The sequence below is a fragment of the Coregonus clupeaformis genome, chromosome 2 (assembly GCF_020615455.1).
Source record: "Coregonus clupeaformis isolate EN_2021a chromosome 2, ASM2061545v1, whole genome shotgun sequence".
Taxonomy (NCBI): Eukaryota; Metazoa; Chordata; class Actinopteri; order Salmoniformes; family Salmonidae; genus Coregonus; species Coregonus clupeaformis.
In genome coordinates, this window is record NC_059193.1 from 5,945,286 (window position 1) to 5,964,684 (window position 19,399).

The 19,399-nt window shown below is 42.6% G+C and overlaps 1 protein-coding gene across 1 annotated transcript in view; it reads left to right on the forward strand.

Annotated features, from left to right (window-relative positions):
- Window positions 1–457: 457 nt before the first annotated feature.
- LOC123492852 (F-BAR and double SH3 domains protein 1-like) overlaps window positions 458–19,399 on the forward strand; it is a 35,576-nt gene continuing 16,634 nt past the window's right edge. Inside the window, exons 1-14 of the mRNA XM_045226199.1 lie at window positions 458–569; window positions 1,939–2,036; window positions 6,302–6,347; window positions 7,831–7,904; window positions 8,805–8,949; window positions 10,994–11,130; window positions 12,507–12,570; window positions 12,908–13,036; window positions 13,603–13,725; window positions 14,021–14,116; window positions 14,303–14,422; window positions 14,502–14,606; window positions 16,256–16,537; window positions 16,636–16,719. Coding sequence (XP_045082134.1) covers window positions 549–569; window positions 1,939–2,036; window positions 6,302–6,347; window positions 7,831–7,904; window positions 8,805–8,949; window positions 10,994–11,130; window positions 12,507–12,570; window positions 12,908–13,036; window positions 13,603–13,725; window positions 14,021–14,116; window positions 14,303–14,422; window positions 14,502–14,606; window positions 16,256–16,537; window positions 16,636–16,719 — 1,524 coding nt within the window. The 5' untranslated portion in view covers window positions 458–548. The remainder of the gene's footprint in view (window positions 570–1,938; window positions 2,037–6,301; window positions 6,348–7,830; window positions 7,905–8,804; window positions 8,950–10,993; window positions 11,131–12,506; window positions 12,571–12,907; window positions 13,037–13,602; window positions 13,726–14,020; window positions 14,117–14,302; window positions 14,423–14,501; window positions 14,607–16,255; window positions 16,538–16,635; window positions 16,720–19,399) is intronic.

Sequence of the window (19,399 nt, forward strand, 5' to 3'; positions counted from 1 at the left end):
ATATAGCCTAGGTCTGAATGTAGGTCTATGTATGGCAAAGTGCATCATAGATAAATCTGTCTGAAGAATATTAGAGCCATATCTTTTGTTGACCTTTAAATTCTGGTGTTGACCTTTCAATTCTTGGGGTTAGAAACGAAATTTCTATCTAATCCTAAACCAGCATGATACAAATCATGTAAGAAACAATAAAGAAAACATTGGATGTTTTTGGACATTGGAATACTTGAGGTGTTTGATATGGCTTCATACCTAGGTAGCTTCTAGGCTCTCCAACAACAAACTAACAACTGGCTAAACAACATTTGTGGCAACTGGCGATCAAACGTGAAACTCTTGGGGGACAGCATTATAAGTGCCCGCTAGGTGGCGCTATTCTATTGCGGGGATTTGGAGAAGGTAAAACAGCTAGTCCAACGTAGTGCTCCACCTACCTAGAGATGCGCTAGCGTGTCAAAAGCATTCGGGAAGTAGGCGATTGGGCGAAACGTTACAAACAGTGAAGTGAAGTAGGCGACAATAAAAAGGAGACACTAAAGAATCCGAAAATGCAACCTCCTCCCAGAAAGGTAAGAATTTGAAAAAATATAGATATTTTTTAATTCACAATTATGTCAAATGACATGAACAATAGAGATGTCGGAGGTTGAAAGATGTTGAAAGAACCTCCGACATCTCTTATTTTCATTTGCCACTTGCCACAGTTGATTTGACATAATTGTGGAGTTTCTGAAAATGTAAGTTGTTATTGCGAATTCTTTCACACGAGGTGAACTGTTTAATAGAAAATGTATAGAAAAGTCCTACTCCTAACTGTGAAGTAGTCTTAATTTGAATTTGGTCGTTTTCACTTGTGGCATTTTCTTAGGTTCCAAGTAATGATGTCAGCACCCTTATAATGCTCAATGCACATTTTGCACCATTACTTCTGCTATTGCTTATATTCAAACGTCCACAATACACAATGCACACAGAGAGAAAGAGAGAGAGAGAGAGAGAGAGAGAGAGAGAGAGAGAGAGAGAGAGAGAGAGAGAGAGAGAGAGAGAGAGAGAGAGAGAGTGATAGAGAGATAATTAACATCAGTGCATGTACAGTTTCCGTGTCGGAGCTAAGTGGATACTTGGTCTCTGATGTTGCTGACTGACCTTCAGACTGAAGGCTTCCGCTGATGTACCCAGAGGCGGACTTGGACAAAAATTAAACACTGGCATTTAAGCCACACACATCACCGCGCCCTCACCCCCATAAATATCATACCCCCCTGTTATTGGTAATGGTGAGAGGTTAGCATGTCTTGGGGGTATGATCTTTGTGCATCTGTAACTTTCTCACTCACGATTCCTTCATGAGTATCCGTTAATCATGGTAGCATCCACATTAATGTAGAAGTGTTCTGAAACATATTATATTCTTATTTACAATAAAAGTGACTCCAAAATGACACGATACATTATATAACATTAATTTCTATTGGGCACAAAATAATCGGAAACACAACCAAAACAAACTGTAAATGCATTCTGTGGGAAGCATTGGAATCAACATGGGCCAACAACCCTGTGGAACGCTTTCCACACGTTGTAGAGTCCATGCCCCGACGAATACTATGTACAAGAAGTGCTGTAATTTCTAAACGGTTCACCCGATATGGATGTAAATACCCTCAAATTAAAGCTGACAGTCTGCACTTTAATCTCATAGTCATTGTATCAAATCCAAAGTGCTGGAGTACAGAGCCAAAACAACAAACAATGTGTCTCTGTCTAAATACATTTGGACCTCACTGTAAATTCGAATAATGTGTTTTTATTGACTGGGTAGACTGTACTGTTTACATCCGCTTTATGCCTGTGCACGTGATGAATAAACTTTGATTTGATTTAGTCCCGGTGCTGGCTGGTCCTGATACAGGTATTTGTCACTGTGGTGATTGACAGGTGAAGGAGACCCAGCAGGTGAAGGTGGCCTTTGCAGAGCAGGTGGGGCGTCTGCAGAGCAAACAGCAGCAGGAGGTAGAACTCCTGGAGGACATCAGGTGTGACCATCCTGTCCCACCCTGCCCCATCCTACCTACCTGACTCTGCTATACCCTGACTTACTCTGCCATACCCTGCACCACCCTACCCCACCCTGGCCCACTGTCCCCCCCCCGCCCCCTACTCCATCTACCCCACCCTGGCCCACTGTCCCCCCCGCCCCCCGCCCCCTACTCCATCTACCCCTACCCTGGTCTCACTGTCCCCCCCCTCCATCTACCCTACCCTGGTCCACTGTCCCCCCCACTGTCCCCCCGCCCCCTACTCCATCTACCCCTACCCTGGTCCACTGTCCCCCCCACTGTCCCCCCCCCCGCCCCCTACTCCATCTACCCTACCCTGGTCCACTGTCCCCCCCCACTGTCCCCCCCGCCCCCCTACTCATCTTACTGGTCCACTGTCCCACTGTCCCCCCCGCCCCCTACTCCATCTACCCCACCCTGGCCCACTGTCCCCCCCCGCCCCTACTCCATCTACCCCACCCTGGCCCACTGTCCCCCCTTGCCCCCCATCCTGCTATACCCTTCCCCATCCTTCAGAAGCCTGTGTTTGTATAATACATACTGTACATATTTGATAATACTGTATGTATGACTCCAGTATGGCTGCAATTGGCCGTGTAGTCATAACAAGAACCATTAGATACACTAAGGATGCTGAGTGAAACAGAGAATGATTTATGGGATTGCTGACTAATGCGCTCTGACAATTACAGTTGAAGTTGGAAGTTTACATACACTTAGGTTGGAGTCATTAAAACTCGTTTTTCAACCACTCCACAAATTTCTTGTTAACAAACTATAGTTTTGGCAAGGCGGTTAGGACATCTACTTTGTGCATGACACAAGTAATTTTTCCAAAAATTGTTTACAGACAGATTATTTCACTTATAATTCACTGTATCACAATTCCAGTGGGTCAGAAGTTTACGTACACTAAGTTGACTGTGCCTTTAAACAGCTTGGAAAATTCCAGAAAATGATGTCATGGCTTTAGAAGCTTCTGATAGGCTAATTGACATAATTTGAGTCAATTGGAGGTGTACCTGTGGATGTATTTCAAGGCCTACCTTCAAACGCAGTGCCTCTTTGCTTGACATCATGGGAAAATCAAAAGAAATCAGCCAAGACCTCAGAAAAATAATTGTAGACCTCCACAAGTCTGGTTCATCATTGGGAGCAATTTCCAAACGCCTGAAGGTACCACGTTCATCTGTACAAACAATAGTACGCAAGTATAAACACCATGGGACCACGCAGCCGTCATACCGCTCAGGAAGGAGACGCGTTCTGTCTCCTAGAGATGAACGTACTTTGGTGCGAAAAGTGCAAATCAATCCCAGAACAACAGCAAAGGACCTTGTGAAGATGCTGGAGGAAACAGGTACAAAAGTATCTATTTCCACAGTAAAACGAGTCCTATATCGACATAACCTGAAAGGCCGCTCAGCAAGGAAGAAGCCACTGCTCCAAAACCGCCTTAACAAAGCCAGACTACGGTTTGCAACTGCACATGGGGACAAAGATCGTACTTTTTGGAGAAATGTCCTCTGGTCTGATGAAACAAAAATAGAACTGTTTGACCATAATGACCATCGTTATGTTTGGAGGAAAAAGGGGGATGCTTGCAAGCCGAAGAACACCAGGAAGGAAGGACAATTATGTGGATATATTGAAGCAACGTCTCAAGACATCAGTCAGGAAGTTAAAGCTTGGTAGCAAATAGGTCTTCCAAATGGACAATGACCCCAAGCATACTTCCAAAGTTGTGGCAAAATGGCTTAAGGACAACAAAGTCAAGGTATTGGAGTGGCCATCACAAAGCCCTGACCTCAATCCTATAGAAAATGTGTGGGCAGAACTGAAAAAGCGTGTGCGAGCAAGGAGGCCTACAAACCTGACTCAGTTACACCAGGTCTGTCAGGAGGAAGGGGCCAAAATTCACTCAACTTATTGTGGGAAGCTTGTGGAAGGCTACGCGAAACTTTTGACCCATGTTAAACAATTTAAAGGCAATGCTACCAAATACTAATTGAGTGTATGTAAACTTCTGACCCACTGAGAATGTGATGAAATAAATAAAAGCTGAAATAAATCATTCTCTCTACTATTATTCTGACATTTCACATTCTTAAAATAAAGTGGTGATCCTAACTGAACTAAGACAGAGAATTTGTACTAGGATTAAATGTCAGGAGTTTAAATGTCAGAGTTTAAATGTATTTGGCTAAGATGTATGTAAACTTCCGACTTCAACTGTATCTCTCTGAGATATATATATACAGTAGCAGTCAAAAGTTTGGACACACCTACTCATTCAAGTGTTTTTCTTTATTTTTACTATTTTCTACATTGCAGAATAATAGATCAAAACTATGAAATAACACATATGGAATCATGTAGTAACCAAAACAGTGTTAAATAAATCAAAATATGTTTTATATTTTATATTCTTCAAAGTAGCCACCCTTTGCCTTGATGACAGCTTTGCACACTCTTGGCATTCTCTCAACCAGCTTCATGAGGAATGCTTTTCCAACAGTCTTGAAGGAGTTCCCACATATGCTGACCACTTGTTGGCTGCTTTTCCTTCACTCTGTGGTCCAACTCATCCCAAACCATCTCAATTGGGTTGAGGTCGGGGGATTGTGGAGGCTAGGTCATCTGATGCAGCACTCCATCACTCTCCTTACACAGCCTGGAGGTGTGTTTTGGGTCATTGTCCTGTTGAAAAACAAATGATAGTCCCACTAAGCGCAAACCAGATGGGATGCCGTATCGCTGCAGAATGCTGTGGTAGCCATGCTGGTTAAGTGTGCCTTGAATTCTAAATAAATCACTGACAGTATCACCAGCAAAGCACCCCCACACCATCACACCTCCTCCTTCATGCTTCACAGTGGGAAACACATATGCTGAGATCCTCCGTTCACCTACTCTGCGTCTCACAAAGACACGGCGGTTGGAACCAAAAATCTCAAATTTGGACTCATCAGACCAAAGGACAGATTTCCACCGGTCTAATGTCCATTGCTCGTGATTCTTGGCCCAAGCAAGTCTCTTCTTCTTATTGGTGTCCTTTAGTAGTGGTTTCTTTGCAGGGCCTGATTCACGCAGTCTCCTCTGAACAGTTGATGTTGAGATGTGTCTGTTACTTGAACTCTGTGAAGCATTTATTTGGGCTGCAATTTCTGAGGCTGGTAACTCTAATGAACTTATCCTCTGCAGCAGAGGTAACTCTAGGTCTTCCTTTCCTGTGGAGGTCCTCATGAGAGCCAGTTTCATTACATTTTAGTCATTTAGCAGACGCTCTTATCCAGAGCGACTTACAGTTAGTGAGTGCATACATTTTCATACTGGCCCCCCGTGGGAAACAAACCCACAACCCTGGCGTTGCAAGCGCCATGCTCTACCAACTGAGCTACAGGGGACTCATCATAGCACTTGATAGTTTTTGCGACTGCACTTGAAGAAACTTTCAAAGTTCTTGAAATTTTCCAGATTGACTGACTTTCATGTCTTAAAGTAATGATGGACTGTCGTTTCGCTTTGCTTATTGGAGCTGTTCTTGCCATAATATGAAAATGTATGCACTCACTAACTGTAAGTCGCTCTGGATAAGAGCATCTGCTAAATGACTAAAAATGTTTTTTTTTATGTAAAAAATATGGACTTGGTCTTTTACCAAATTCTGTATGCCACCCCTACCTTGTCACAACACAACTGATTGCCTCAAACGCATTAAGAAGGAAATAAATTCCACAAATTAACTTTTAACAAGGCACACCTGTTAATTGAAATGCATTCCAGGTGACTACCTCATGAAGCTGGTTGAGAGAATGCCAAGAGTGTGCAAAGCTGTCATCAAGGCAAAAGGTGGCTACTTTGAAGAAAATATATAAAATATATTTGTATTTGTTTAACACTTTTTCGGTTACTACATGATTCCATAGGTGTTATTTAATAGTTTTGCTGTCTTCACTATTATTCTACAATGTAGAAAATAGTACAAATAAAGAAAAACCCTTGAATGAGTAGGTGTGTCCAAACCATAGGTGTTATTTCATAGTTTGGATGTCTTCACTATTATTCTACAATGTAGAAAATAGTAAAAATAAAGAAAAACCCTTGAATGAGTAGGTGTGTCCAAACCTTTGACAGGTACTGTAGATGGATGGATCGATGGATGGATAGATTATATAATTACAGCCTAAATGCAGTTCACTGACAAATCCTAGATGTGATGTTTATTTTTCTCTGTCCAGGTCCTTCAGTAAACAGCGTGCTGCCATAGAACAAGATTACAGTCAGGTGAGAGGCCTCTCACAATACTGATGCCGATTGACAAGCCATGGTCGAGTCCCACTGGGCACACACTGGTTCAATCAACATACTTTCAACATAATTTCAATGAAACGTGGAATTGACGTTGAATTGACATCTGTGCCCTCTGGGGTGGGTGTGTGTCCGTGTCTTATGTTCACCTCTCCAGTGATGGGGGGCAGTATACCATGACCTTGGGGCATCTCGTAGAGTGGCGTATCATTGAGCTGAAATGGGTTTGGAGTATTTGGACACTAACCTGCTCTCAGACTGTTTTTGGTAGCATCTTCGCAACAACTATTTTAAGCAACACTCTTACCACCCTCCCCACATTAAAATCATTACTCAAAGCACTCATGTTGAATATTTTGAAATGGAATGCATTCAGATATTGATTTAGATATTAGTGAGTATTTCAGGGACCTTGGTGATGTCCATAAGCAAGGCAGGGGAAGACAACACACAGCATCCATTTGTCTCAGGAACCAGGAACGACAGTTATAATTGTGTGCCGTATAGTACTGTAGTGCTGATGTCCCATTGGATGTTTCCCCAATGGAGAATTCTTATAAGATTTACATAATAGGGTGTTTGATTAGCTGATAACTTAATTATATGCTTGAATGGCTGTGGAAATGTCTGCTTTAGATGCACTGCACTGATCCTCTTTCTTTTCTAACATGTCTAGCTGGGTTATATCTACTGTAGTGACTTCCTGTAGTGTCAGACATAAGAATGTTCCTAATGAGTCTACTATCCACATGTTGCCATGGACTTTGAACTTGCCTCTGACCATTGTGGTTTCTAGTTAGTTTCCTGTGATGCTGTCCCTTGGTTCTTTTGGTATTTAACAATACATCAACATTGGACCTATGGAGTATGCCTAACAGTTGTAATAATGTTCACCTACACACTCAGACGAGCGTTTTCCTCACGTAGACTGTGAGTGTTTGTCAACCTCAGACCCTTGTACCATGGGGAATGTAGCGGGGTGGCGATGGTGAAATAAGGACCTGTGAACCAATCCCTCCACATCTGAAAAGCAGTCTGTGGCTTTAGTACTACTGGTGGCTGGTGCGTAGTGGCTCTGCTATTTTATGTCTGGGTGTGAAGGAGCCAGTGTGTTTCTGAGCCAAGCTCCTGGATCAGTTCGCTGACGTCGGCAGTGAGTTAATCTGAAACAGGAAGTGAACACTGGACAGGGCAGTTTTCACTGGGGTGTTGACGTTCCACCAGGGGCCGCGACGGCAGAGCTTCTAGTATTGATAAAAAAACACTGCTTTTCGCTCCAGATCTGCATGTTATCCTGTACACAAAAACAAGACATGTTCACTTTAGGCTGGGCCCTGCACTTACACTCCAAACCAAATTCCTATTGATGGGTTACAACAAGGTTTATAAGGTGAATGTAATGAAATATCCCTGATTGTGTTTCCTATCAACTTTAATAAAACATCTCCTTCTCTCTCAGGCTCTCCAGAGGCTGGCCATACAGTTCCAGAGGAAAGACTGGCAAAGAGGCAAGGGAGACTCTTTGAACTCTGGGTAACCTATCAGGAGCTTGATAGTTTGATCCCACTACACGTTAATGACCTTTTTACTCTCAGCCATTCCAACCCCCATTTTGTAAAACAAGTTGCATGCAGTGTTTCATAGACATACAGTACCAGTCAAAAGTTTGGACACACCTACTCATTCAAGGGTTATTCTTTATTTTTACTATTTTCTACAAAACTATGAAATAATACATATGGAATAATGTAGTAACCAAAAAAGTGTTAAACAAAAAACAAAAACACTCTGAGAGCAGTTTAGTGTCCAAATACTCCAAACCCATTTCAGCTCAATGATACGCCACTCTACGAGATGCCCCAAGGTCGTATCACATGGTATACTGCCCCCCATCACTGGAGAGGTGAACATAAGACATGGACACACACCCACCCCACATGGCACAATTCAACGTCAATTATTTTGATTTGTTTATCACTTTTTTGGTTACTACATGATTCCATATGTGTTATTTCATAGTTTTGATGTCTTCACTATTATTCTACAATGTAGAAAATAATAAAACATAAAGAAAACCCTTGAATGAGTAGGTGTGTCCAAACTTTTGACTGGTACTGTATATGAAGGATATGTCTGTCAAATAATATAATTATTAATGATTGAAGATGCTCCCGTCACTAGTCACACAGTCTAACATCAGGGGATGCCATAGTGCTGGTGTAAAAACATTTCTCTCTTTACATTTTAGCAGACGCTCTTATCCAGAGTGACTTACAGTTAGTGAGTGCATACATTTTTTGAAATAATTTTTTTCATACTGGCCCTCCGTGGGAATCGAACCCACAACCCTGGCGTTGCAAGCGCCATGCTCTACCAACTGAGCTACACAGGACCTTTATGTGTGTGTGTGTGTGTGTGTGTGTATACTGCCAGGAGTGTGTTTGCTGTGTGGAGGTCTCTGATTGAGGCCACGGCACAGAGTGGAGCGTGTCGTCTCACGGCGGCCGACGGATATCGCTCACTCACTGCCAACGCTCTGAAGAGCCTGAGGGCAGCCAAGGAGCTGAAGGCCAAGAGGGTGAGCTGAGCTGTGCAGTGGCTTATGGGAGGATACACTGAAATAATGTATGATCCACATTGCAGTGCATCCTAGTCTGAGTAACCATATAGAGGAAAATGCATGTTTTTAAACTAATAATCTATTTTCACAAAAGTAGTGCAGCATTCACAACTGTACATTTTCTTCATCAGGCTTCACTAAGCTGAGAACATTGTGCAGAAATTGTTTTGGAGTCGGTGAAAGCTTGTTTGGGATAGCTACAGCTTGAACACACACTCCCATCAAGCACACTAGAATGTATCTACTCAGATACCCATTTTCTTTTCTTTTTTTTGGGGGGGGGGGATGCCCTTACAGTGAGGGAAAAAAGTATTTGATCCCCTGCTGATTTTGTACGTTTGCCCACTGACAAAGAAATGATCAGTCTATAATTGTAATGGTAGGTATATTTGAACAGTGAGAGACAGAATAACACCAAAAAATCCAGAAAAACGCATGTCAAAAATGTTATAAATTGATTTGCATTTTAATGAGGAAAATAAGTATTTGACCCCTCTGCAAAACATGACTTAGTACTTGGTGGCAAAACCCTTGTTGGCAATCACAGAGGTCAGACGTTTCTTGTAGTTGGCCACCAGGTTTGCACACATCTCAGGAGGGATTTTGTCCCACTCTTCTTTGCAGATCTTCTCCAAGTCATTAAGGTTTCGAGGCTGACGTTTGGCAACTTGAACCTTCAGCTCCCTCCACAGATTTTCTGTGGGATTAAGGTCTGGAGACTGGCTAGGCCACTCCAGGACCTTAATGTGCTTCTTCTTGAGCCACTCCTTTGTTGCCTTGGCCGTGTGTTTTGGGTCATTGTCATGCTGGAATACCCATCCACGACCCATTTTCAATGCCCTGGCTGAGGAAAGGAGGTTCTTACCCAAGATGTGACGGTACATGGCCCCGTCCATCGTCCCTTTGATGCGGTGAAGTTGTCCTGTCCCCTTAGCAGAAAAACACCCCCAAAGCATAATGTTTCCACCTCCATGTTTGACGGTGGGGATGGTGTTCTTGGGGTCATAGGCAGCATTCCTCCTCCTCCAAACACGGCGAATTGAGTTGATTCCAAAGAGCTCCATTTTGGTCTCATCTGACCACAACACTTTCACCCAGTTCTCCTCTGAATCATTCAGATGTTCATTGGCAAACTTCAGACGGGCATGTATATGTGCTTTCTTGAGCAGGGGGACCTTGCGGGCGCTGCAGGATTTCAGTCCTTCACGGCGTAGTGTGTTACCAATTGTTTTCTTGGTGACTATGGTCCCAGCTGCCTTGAGATCATTGACAAGATCCTCCCGTGTAGTTCTGGGCTGATTCCTCACTGTTCTCATGATCATTGCAACTCCACGAGGTGAGATCTTGCATGGAGCCCCAGGCCGAGGGAGATTGACAGTTATTTTGTGTTTCTTCCATTCCCTTTAAGAGTGTGCTCCTAATCTCAGCTCGTTACCTGTATAAAAGACACCTGGGAGCCAGAAATCTTTCTGATTGAGAGGGGGTCAAATACTTATTTACCTCATTAAAATGCATATCAATTTATAACATTTTTGACATGCGTTTTTCTGGATTTTGTTGTTATTCTGTCTCTCACTGTTCAAACAAACCTACCATTAAAATTATAGACTGATCATTTCTTTGTCAGTGGGCAAACGTACAAAATCAGCAGGGGATCAAATACTTTCCCCCCTAGTTTAATAGAGAGTGTAGCTTATGATAGCCTCCTCCTTATGAAAATGATTCAATTACGTAACCAGAGCATGTTGTTTTAACGAAGAAATCCACTCCAAAACAATATTTTAATATTTGTCATTTAATACAATGCCTTTTGCACAACGTAATCAGCATTTAATCTATTGGATTTGTTTAATCTGTCAATCTAGAGACAGTTTGGCATAGTTAATCTGTAAGTCTAGAGACAGTTTGACGTAGTGTAAATGCAGTGAGTTCCTCCTTCAGTTACCCCTATACGCTGTCCCGTCCATGCATATTGTTGTATTCCACTGTAATACCCCTTTAGGGTCTAGAGCAGCTGCAGAGGGTACAGGGTGAGGTGGTGGATGCACTACGGGAGCTCCACAAAGTCAAGAAGAGATACTACCAGATGAGTCACATGGCTAACGTGGCCAGGGAGAAAGCTGCTGATGCACAGGCCAAGTAAGTCTGTGAGTGTGGGCCTGGTCAAAAGTAATTAAAATATTTTTAATTTTTTTTGGGGGGGGAACTCAGTCGGGGTCTCAACTTACTGTTGAGAGTTAGAATAATAGAATACACAAGGTAAAATTTCGAAATGTGGTTGTGCATCAGCAGTCACTCAATTAGCCCATGTCAGCATTTTTTTTTTAGATTGGTAAATTAATCTAGCGGCCAGTTATCTAAACGTGTAGTAAGCATGGTCAAATTACCAACTAGAGTGGGGCCCATTGATCATAGTTATCATATTAAAAACTGCAAACATTTGCCTCCACCCTATGGAAAAATTTGTAGAATTGCAGGAAATTGGCTGTAAGCCTGCCACTTTTTCTCTCTGCCCCATTGCAAAATGAGTAGAATTGCATGAAATGTGTTATAAAATTGCAAAATCTTCTCTACTCCCCATGGCAAAATGTGTGGAATTGCAGGAAATTAATTATAAAACAAAAAATATATCTTTGCTGTCACGAGGTTGGCCGCTAAAATGTTTTGCTTGCAAGGTAGGGGGTATGGATGTGGGTACGCAGACCCACGAGCCACTGCGGCCCCTCATGATGAGTTCTGTTTTTTTGTGGCACCCACCCCCATCAAAGTTGCCTATCACTGTGTTAGACAAAAGCCCAAATGAAACCATATCTATTTTCTTTGATTTTCCAATAATACTCTTACTCTAGCCCTGCTTTGTTCCCATGTGACAGCCTTAAAGGTCCAATGCAGACGTTTTTATCTCAATATCAAATTATTTCTGGGTAAAAATTAAGTACCTTACTGTGATTGTTTTCGATTAAAATTGTCAAAAAGAAACAAAAATAGCTTCTTAGCAAAGAGCAATTTCTCAAGCAAGAATTTCTGCGAGGACTGTCTGGGAGTGGTCTGAGTGGGGAGGGGAAAACCAAAAACTAGCTGTTATTGGCAGAGAGGTTTGGAACTCTCTTTCTTATTGGTCTTAAGGCCAAAACTCTATCCCCCCAAAACAGGCAGAAATTTCAGGCGGTCTTTTGAAATACCTCTTACACTAAAAGGGCATTATCATAATTTTCACAATTTCACAGTATTATTCCAACCTCATAGTGTGGAAATATATATAAAACACAAGAAAATCATGTTTTTGTCTGCACTGTGCCTTTAAGGCTACTTGTACCATAGTTAAAGTATTCATCATCTGAGAAGGAGCAGGTAGTGGCATGTTAGATGTTCTGTAAACCTGTAGTCATTGCATTTTAGTTGAGATACGTGGTTGAAGTGCATATTTTATGTCTATCTATTCTTATTTATAATAATGTCAATAAGGGTCTTGGTTTGATTATTTCTATCACATGTGCCCATGTGACCTTTTTCAGATTCAAGAAGAGTGACCATGGAATTTTCCATTTTAGGACAGGCTTGCAGAAAATGAGTTCAAAGGTAGGCTACTGTAGGCTGACACACATGAAGGTATGGGCTGAAGTACCCCACCACCGCCACATAATTGTCACCTGGCTAGTTAGTACACCTAGAGTACACATATTTCTCAAAGAGCAAATCGTGTTTTATCGGTTATATGCTTTACTATGAAGAAATGTCTTCAATAAAACATGTAGGAATAATGCAGTTACGTTGTTGAATATTGTACTCTTCTTAGACACCTTGCACTTTGCCTATTGATTACCTATCAAATCAAACACATATTGATAGTATAATTGATTGTAATAATGAAACATATTTTATCCTCTACTCACTACTCCCTGTAACCCTTGTCCAGCTGAATACCAGGCTGAGGGAGTGTGACCAGAGACTGACAGAGGTGCGTAATGAGTACCTTCTGACGCTGTCTGCCATCAACTCCCATCACCAGTACTACTACACTGCAGAGCTGCCTGCCATCATGAGGGTAAGACCACCTGGCATCTCCTAACGTCATACTGTCTCTCTGGATTCTCATCATGAGTCTGTCATAAGTCTGAACACACTGCATAGTCCCCTCAGACGTATCTCCTATCAGTGAAAAAAACCTTTCTTTGTGTTTGTGATGAGTCACTGCTAGTTGACATATTTTCCTGTCCTGTTGTGGTTGTCTTAGCTGTAGAGCAGAGAGCACAAACTACACAGAAATTAACCCAAATAGGAAATCCTAAAATGTTCCCTTTTGGCTTTTTGCCTTTGCAAAGGAATCAGGTGAGTCAAAAGTTCAGCTCACAGAACATTCATAACACAACAATCTTCTTGAAAGTGTCTCTTTATCTCTCAATCAAGGGAAATGTCACTCAGTGACTCAACTCTTGTTATTGCAGTAACCAATGTAATTCATTATGAATCAGTTGATTAAAATCCCTCAGACTTTGACTGAAACACTGGAAAATAAGCAAAGACATTTCCTTCTCAAAACATCTCTGATTTTGTCCTGCGTCAGGGCTCTGGCCATAACCCCAGCTCTCACCTCTGTCGTTTACCCAACAGAGACTGGACAGTGACCTGTATGAGCGAATCCGAGAACACTTCACCCTCCTGTGCTGCACAGAGATCGACACCTGCCAGTCCACGCATAGTAACTTTAGCAAGATCTGCGAGAACTCCACCAAGGTGAGGCCGTGCGTGGGATCCACTGAAGCTCTTCTCACAGTAAAACCATACCACAGACAGCAGCCCCACTGTAATACCCAGAGCTGTGACATTCCTCACCTGGGCACCACTGATGGAGGCCAGACAGACCGCTGACTGATGTTCTGTTCTGTGGGAGACGTGAACTAGTGTCTGTGTCCCAAATAACACCCTATTCCTTATACAGTGCACTACTTTTGACCAGGGCCCATAGGGCCCATAGGGAATAATGTGCCAATGTGGGAGTCATGGAAATGTTTGTTTGGTTCTCTGATAGGTGTCTAGAGAACGGAACATCCAGATCTTCCTCCAGGAGTCCCCGGTCTTCACCAGAACAGCCGGCTTTCACTTCCAGGTTGCCCCTGAAGACAAGGTGTGGCTAACTGTGGTACCACTCTCCTTGGTTACCATGTAAACACCATTATATGACAATTAATATCCACAAAGCTGTTTGAATAAAACCCTGATTGAGGTGAAAATGTTGATATTTTCATGTAGTGAACAGCAATTTTTTGTGTGTGAGATAATCCCAGCTTCACCTCTCCTGTTCTTTCTAAAGGTGTGCATTCTGAAGCAACAGAGCTCCAGTGCTGAGGGGGAGAGCTGTTTGGACAAGGAGGCCCGCAAGTGGTCCGCTAAGGCTGCCAAAGACTACAAGATCATCACTCACGGAGAGAGGGTGAGTAGTGGGCGAAAGCTCTGTTTACCTCTGGTTCGGGAACCTGACCTTGTGTAACCTCTGTATGCCTTCCTCATAGGCCCTGCAGATGCTGGACAGGCGTTTCAAACTGCTTTCAGGAGACACAGGAGTCAATGTGGAACAGAAGATGGTGGAGGTGAAGGAGAGTGTGAGGAAATCCCAGGTATGACTACTACTAGCCCAATGCTACAATGACCTCACATTAACATTACCCTCTTATTCCACCCACCAGGAAATGGATAATGATAAGGCAATCAGTCATTAACCAGGCTTTATCAACAGACCAGAGTTCCTCTTTGATGTGCTGGGGTTAGCCTTCTGTATGCTCTTAGAAAAAAGGGTTCCAAAGGGGTTCTTCGGCTGTCCCCATAAGATAATCCTTATTGGTTCCGGATCGAATCCTTTTTGGTCCCCCTCTGTGCAAAAGGTTCTACATGGAACCCAAAAGGGTTCTTCAAACGGTTTTCCTATGGGGACAGCCGAATAACCCTTTTAGGTTCTAGGTTCTTTTTTTGGAAGAGTGTAGAGGTGGATGTAGTTATTTAATGCTAAGTGACTGGTGGGTGATGAGACCAAGGCTGTGTGTGTTCTAAGCCAATAGCCAAGCCTCTGCAGATGCAGGATGCTTTCTACTACTAGAGCCTTGGTAGAGCTAACAGCAGAGCTCTCTCCTCCACTCTGCCTGGCCCATTGATGAGCCAGGTGGATGACCTCTATCTGGATCTGAATGGAATGTGTGAGTCACTGCATACTTCCTACTTCCCACATCACACAAGGACAAATGCAAATGCTGCTGGCACCATGAGTCAGTTGGTACTGTTAATTCAACCCACCACCTCCTCCTGCTTTACTCAGTTGGCTTGGGCTCAGAGTAAGCGTTATGTGATGTGATCAAGCTTTTGTATTGGCCTGGAAAACCATGTTTCCTTACTTACAAGAAATAAATTGGGTTTAGGAAACATAATGCAGCCAATATGCTGTTAATGTACTGCTAATATGATACTAGTATGATGCTAATGCAAACCCCAGCTGTCCTTGCTGACTACAACCCTTGTTTTGTTGTGCTGTTTAATTAATATTATGAGTATTATGGCTTATTAATATGTATTATGTCTGAGGTGTTACAGTGTGTGAGGTGTTAGAGTGTGTGAGGTGTTAGAGTGTGTGAGGTGTTACAGTGTGTGAGGTGTTACAGTGTGTGAGGTGTTACAGTGTGTGAGGTGTTAGAGTGTGTGATGTGTTACAGTGTGTGAGGTGTTACAGTGTGTGAGGTGTTAGAGTGTGTGAGGTGTTACAGTGTGTGAGGTGTTACAGTGTGTGAGGTGTTACAGTGTGTGAGGTGTTACAGTGTGTGAGGTGTTAGAGTGTGTGAGGTGTTAGAGTGTGTGAGGTGTTACAGTGTGTGAGGTGTTACAGTGTGTGAGGTGTTAGAGTGTGTGAGGTGTTAGAGTGTGTGAGGTGTTAGAGTGTGTGAGGTGTTAGAGTGTGTGAGGTGTTACAGTGTGTGAGGTGTTACAGTGTGTGAGGTGTTAGAGTGTGTGAGGTGTTACAGTGTGTGAGGTGTTACAGTGTGTGAGGTGTTACAGTGTGTGAGGTGTTACAGTGTGTGAGGTGTTACAGTGTGTGAGGTGTTACAGTGTGTGAGGTGTTACAGTGTGTGAGGTGTTACAGTGTGTGAGGTGTTACAGTGTGTGAGGTGTGGCTGTAAAAGGGATGACATTGAGGAAAAATAATCTGGTACAAGGTACCTGTGAGAGACATGTGGGAGGGGTGACAGGTGGTAGTAAGGTGTGTGTGTGTGTGTGTGTCCAGGTGAGTCGGGTGAAGGCGGAGTCCAGGCTGGCACTGCTGGCGTCGGCGGGGGTGGATGTGGAGCCATGGTTGAGCAGTGCCATGACCCAGGCAGACGAGGAGCTGGAAAGGGACAGGAGGCTGAGCGAGGCACGCATGTCCAACGGAGACATCTCAGAGGACGAGTTTGAGTTCACAGACTTCGACGACTACGATGAAGATGGTGACACTTTCATCGATTCAACTTCCTGCTCAGTGCCGTGTGGATACCCCTTGGCTTGCAGGGTTCTCTACAGCTATCAGGTGACAATATCAGGACTTTTAGAAATGTCAACATTACAAGAATGAGATTTTCCTCTCAGGTGTTATAGTGTGGAATTAGCTGACCTATCTTCCTGCAGGCCTGCCAAGGAGATGAGCTGTCAATCACAGAGGGGGAAGAGCTTCAGGTGATAGAGGATGGAGACATGGAGGACTGGCTGAAGGTAAAGGAGGACAGGTTTCTCTCTGCCTGCGTCCCAAATGGCACCCTATTCCATATTTAGGCTCCATAGGGCTCCGGTCAAAAGTAGTGAACTATGTAGCGAATAGGGTGCCATTTGGGACGCAACTTTTGTCTCAGGGAACAGTGCTATTTACTGTAGCAGGCAGTTGTTCACACACATTTGTCCTCTCTACCAAACACATGCGGTCTCCCCACTTCCTGTTTCTACTCAGCACAGAGTAAACAAACTACTGGTCTTCCTGTTTGAGAAAGAGAGGCATTATGTCGCAACTTCATCTTTACTGATCCGTAACAGTTGTGAAAAATAACAGGTCAATTTCAACCAACATTGAGCACTGTCTCAACACGAGCCGAGCTCTCCGTAAACCATCAATATGCGTTAAGATCACCCACACAGTTGATCTCAACTGCAACCACAATTGGCCACCATATTACCGCTCCCTAAAACTGATTTTGGTGTTAACTTTAAGTCCTGGTTACTGCTAACATTTTTCAAGACTATTTAGCCCTCTTGTGGGTTTTATCTTCAGAATAAATTAAACCTTCTATTTGAGCAGACTAAGCACAGATTTGACTATTTAACAATCATTCCTCGTTTACCACAGATAATCTACTGTGGCAATTTAACCTTCACATTTTATGAATGTAAAGCTTGTGTTGGTATACTTACTTTTCATTTCGAATTTATGTAATCCATTAATAAAAATGTGTCTTAATACTTAACACATCAAAATTGGAAGATAAAGTATTTCTGAACTATCCACATTCTAAAATTGGTAACTAAATCAAGCCAATCATGATTGAGTAAATATAATATATGTTTTCATAAAATTATAGTCTAATCATTGACATTTTAGTGATCCAATTGACATTTTAGTCAAGGTACTGTATGTCAAATTACAAATTATATTCTAATGTGTCCCAAACATCGATGTCTATAATTTACTGTTTTGTACTTTACTGTACTGTACTCTACTGTACAGTACACGTGAGTACGCGAGTACAGTATAGTTCAGTACAGTACAGGAAAGTAGAGTACAGTATAGTTCAGTACAGTATAGTTCAGTACAATACAGTAGAATATAGTTCAGTTCAGTTCAGTTCAGTAGAGTAGAGTATAGTTCTGTACTGTACTCTACTGTAGTTTACTGTACTATACTGTACTCTACTCTACTCTACTGTACTGAACTTAACTATACTCTACTGTACTGTACTGAACTATACTCTACTGTACTGAACTGAACTATACTATACTTGAGTTTCTTACAATTCAATGGGTCTACTGTACACTACATGACCAAAGTATGTGGACACCTGCTCGTCAAACATCTCATTCCAAAATCATGGGCATTAATATGGAGTTGGTCCCCCCTTTTCTGCTATAACAGCCTCCACTCTTCTGGAACATTGCTGCGGTGACCTGCTTCCATTCAGCCACAAGAGCGTAAGTGAGGTCGGGCACTGATTTTGGGCGATTAGGCCTGGCTCGCAGTCGGCGTTCCAATTCATCCCAAAGGTGTTTGATGGGGTTGAGGTCAGGGCTCTGTGCAGGCCAGTCAAGTTCTTCCACACCGATCTCGACAAATGTTACGTGAATTTCTATCCCAATGTTTCAAAAATGAACTTATTACTCAGTCTGTATCCCAGAGGTTGTAAATCTCTAATAATCAGACCAAGCAGCCCAGCATACAATCATCAGGCTTTATTCATGAGAACGTTCTGCCATCACAATTTCAGAGTCCATCTTTTATACTCATACGTCATACAAACATCCCTCTTCTCTGTAGGCGGGCTGTAGTTTTCCACTTTAAAACTGCTCTCCTGACCATCAGTACACACACACACACACACACACACACATACACACACATACATACCCACACACACACACACACACACACACATACACACACACACACACACACACACACATGCATACACACATACATACATACATACACACACACATGCATTCCTTAGTTATCGCCGTCCTCACAATATCCTGCATACTCTTTAAAAAACCTAACAGTTTCTCTCCTCCCTAAATTTGGAGGCCCCTTTATCTTGGTTTAGACAGTTCGCCTTTGTTGTCTGGTCTAACTCTTACTCACATTGCTAAATAGTAGCTCAATGCCATAGTCTTTACTGGTCCTATACTCACACATTTCTAACACATTTCACACAGTTTCAGGGTGTAATAATTAGTCATTAATAATTAATCTATCAATCCACCCTTTGACTAATTATTACACACATACAAAATATATGTTGTTATAGAAATGAATCATACTCATTGAAGTATATAAGTTGGTTTGCATATAAAAACAAAAAAAATTGTCTCATTCAATACAGGTTCATCAGGGTTACCCCATGATTAAAAGCATAACGTTACTCTTTAGCAATGGTACCTAACCTGTCTACCCTGCAAGAGGAAATATTCTACCCTTGGTGGTTTAGTGCTATTTAGGATTCCTTCTGAGGGCCTTCCAAAGGGTATTAGACTAGTTTTTTGGTACCTCTGGTGATAACATTAGATCTACCTGCTGTTCTGTCTCGGGGGTGGAAGATTCATGTCTCTCCTGAAAAATGAACCTCAAACATATATCTGCCCCGAAATCATCAACACAGGCCCAATAGTTCCTTGCTATGTCATCTTGCAT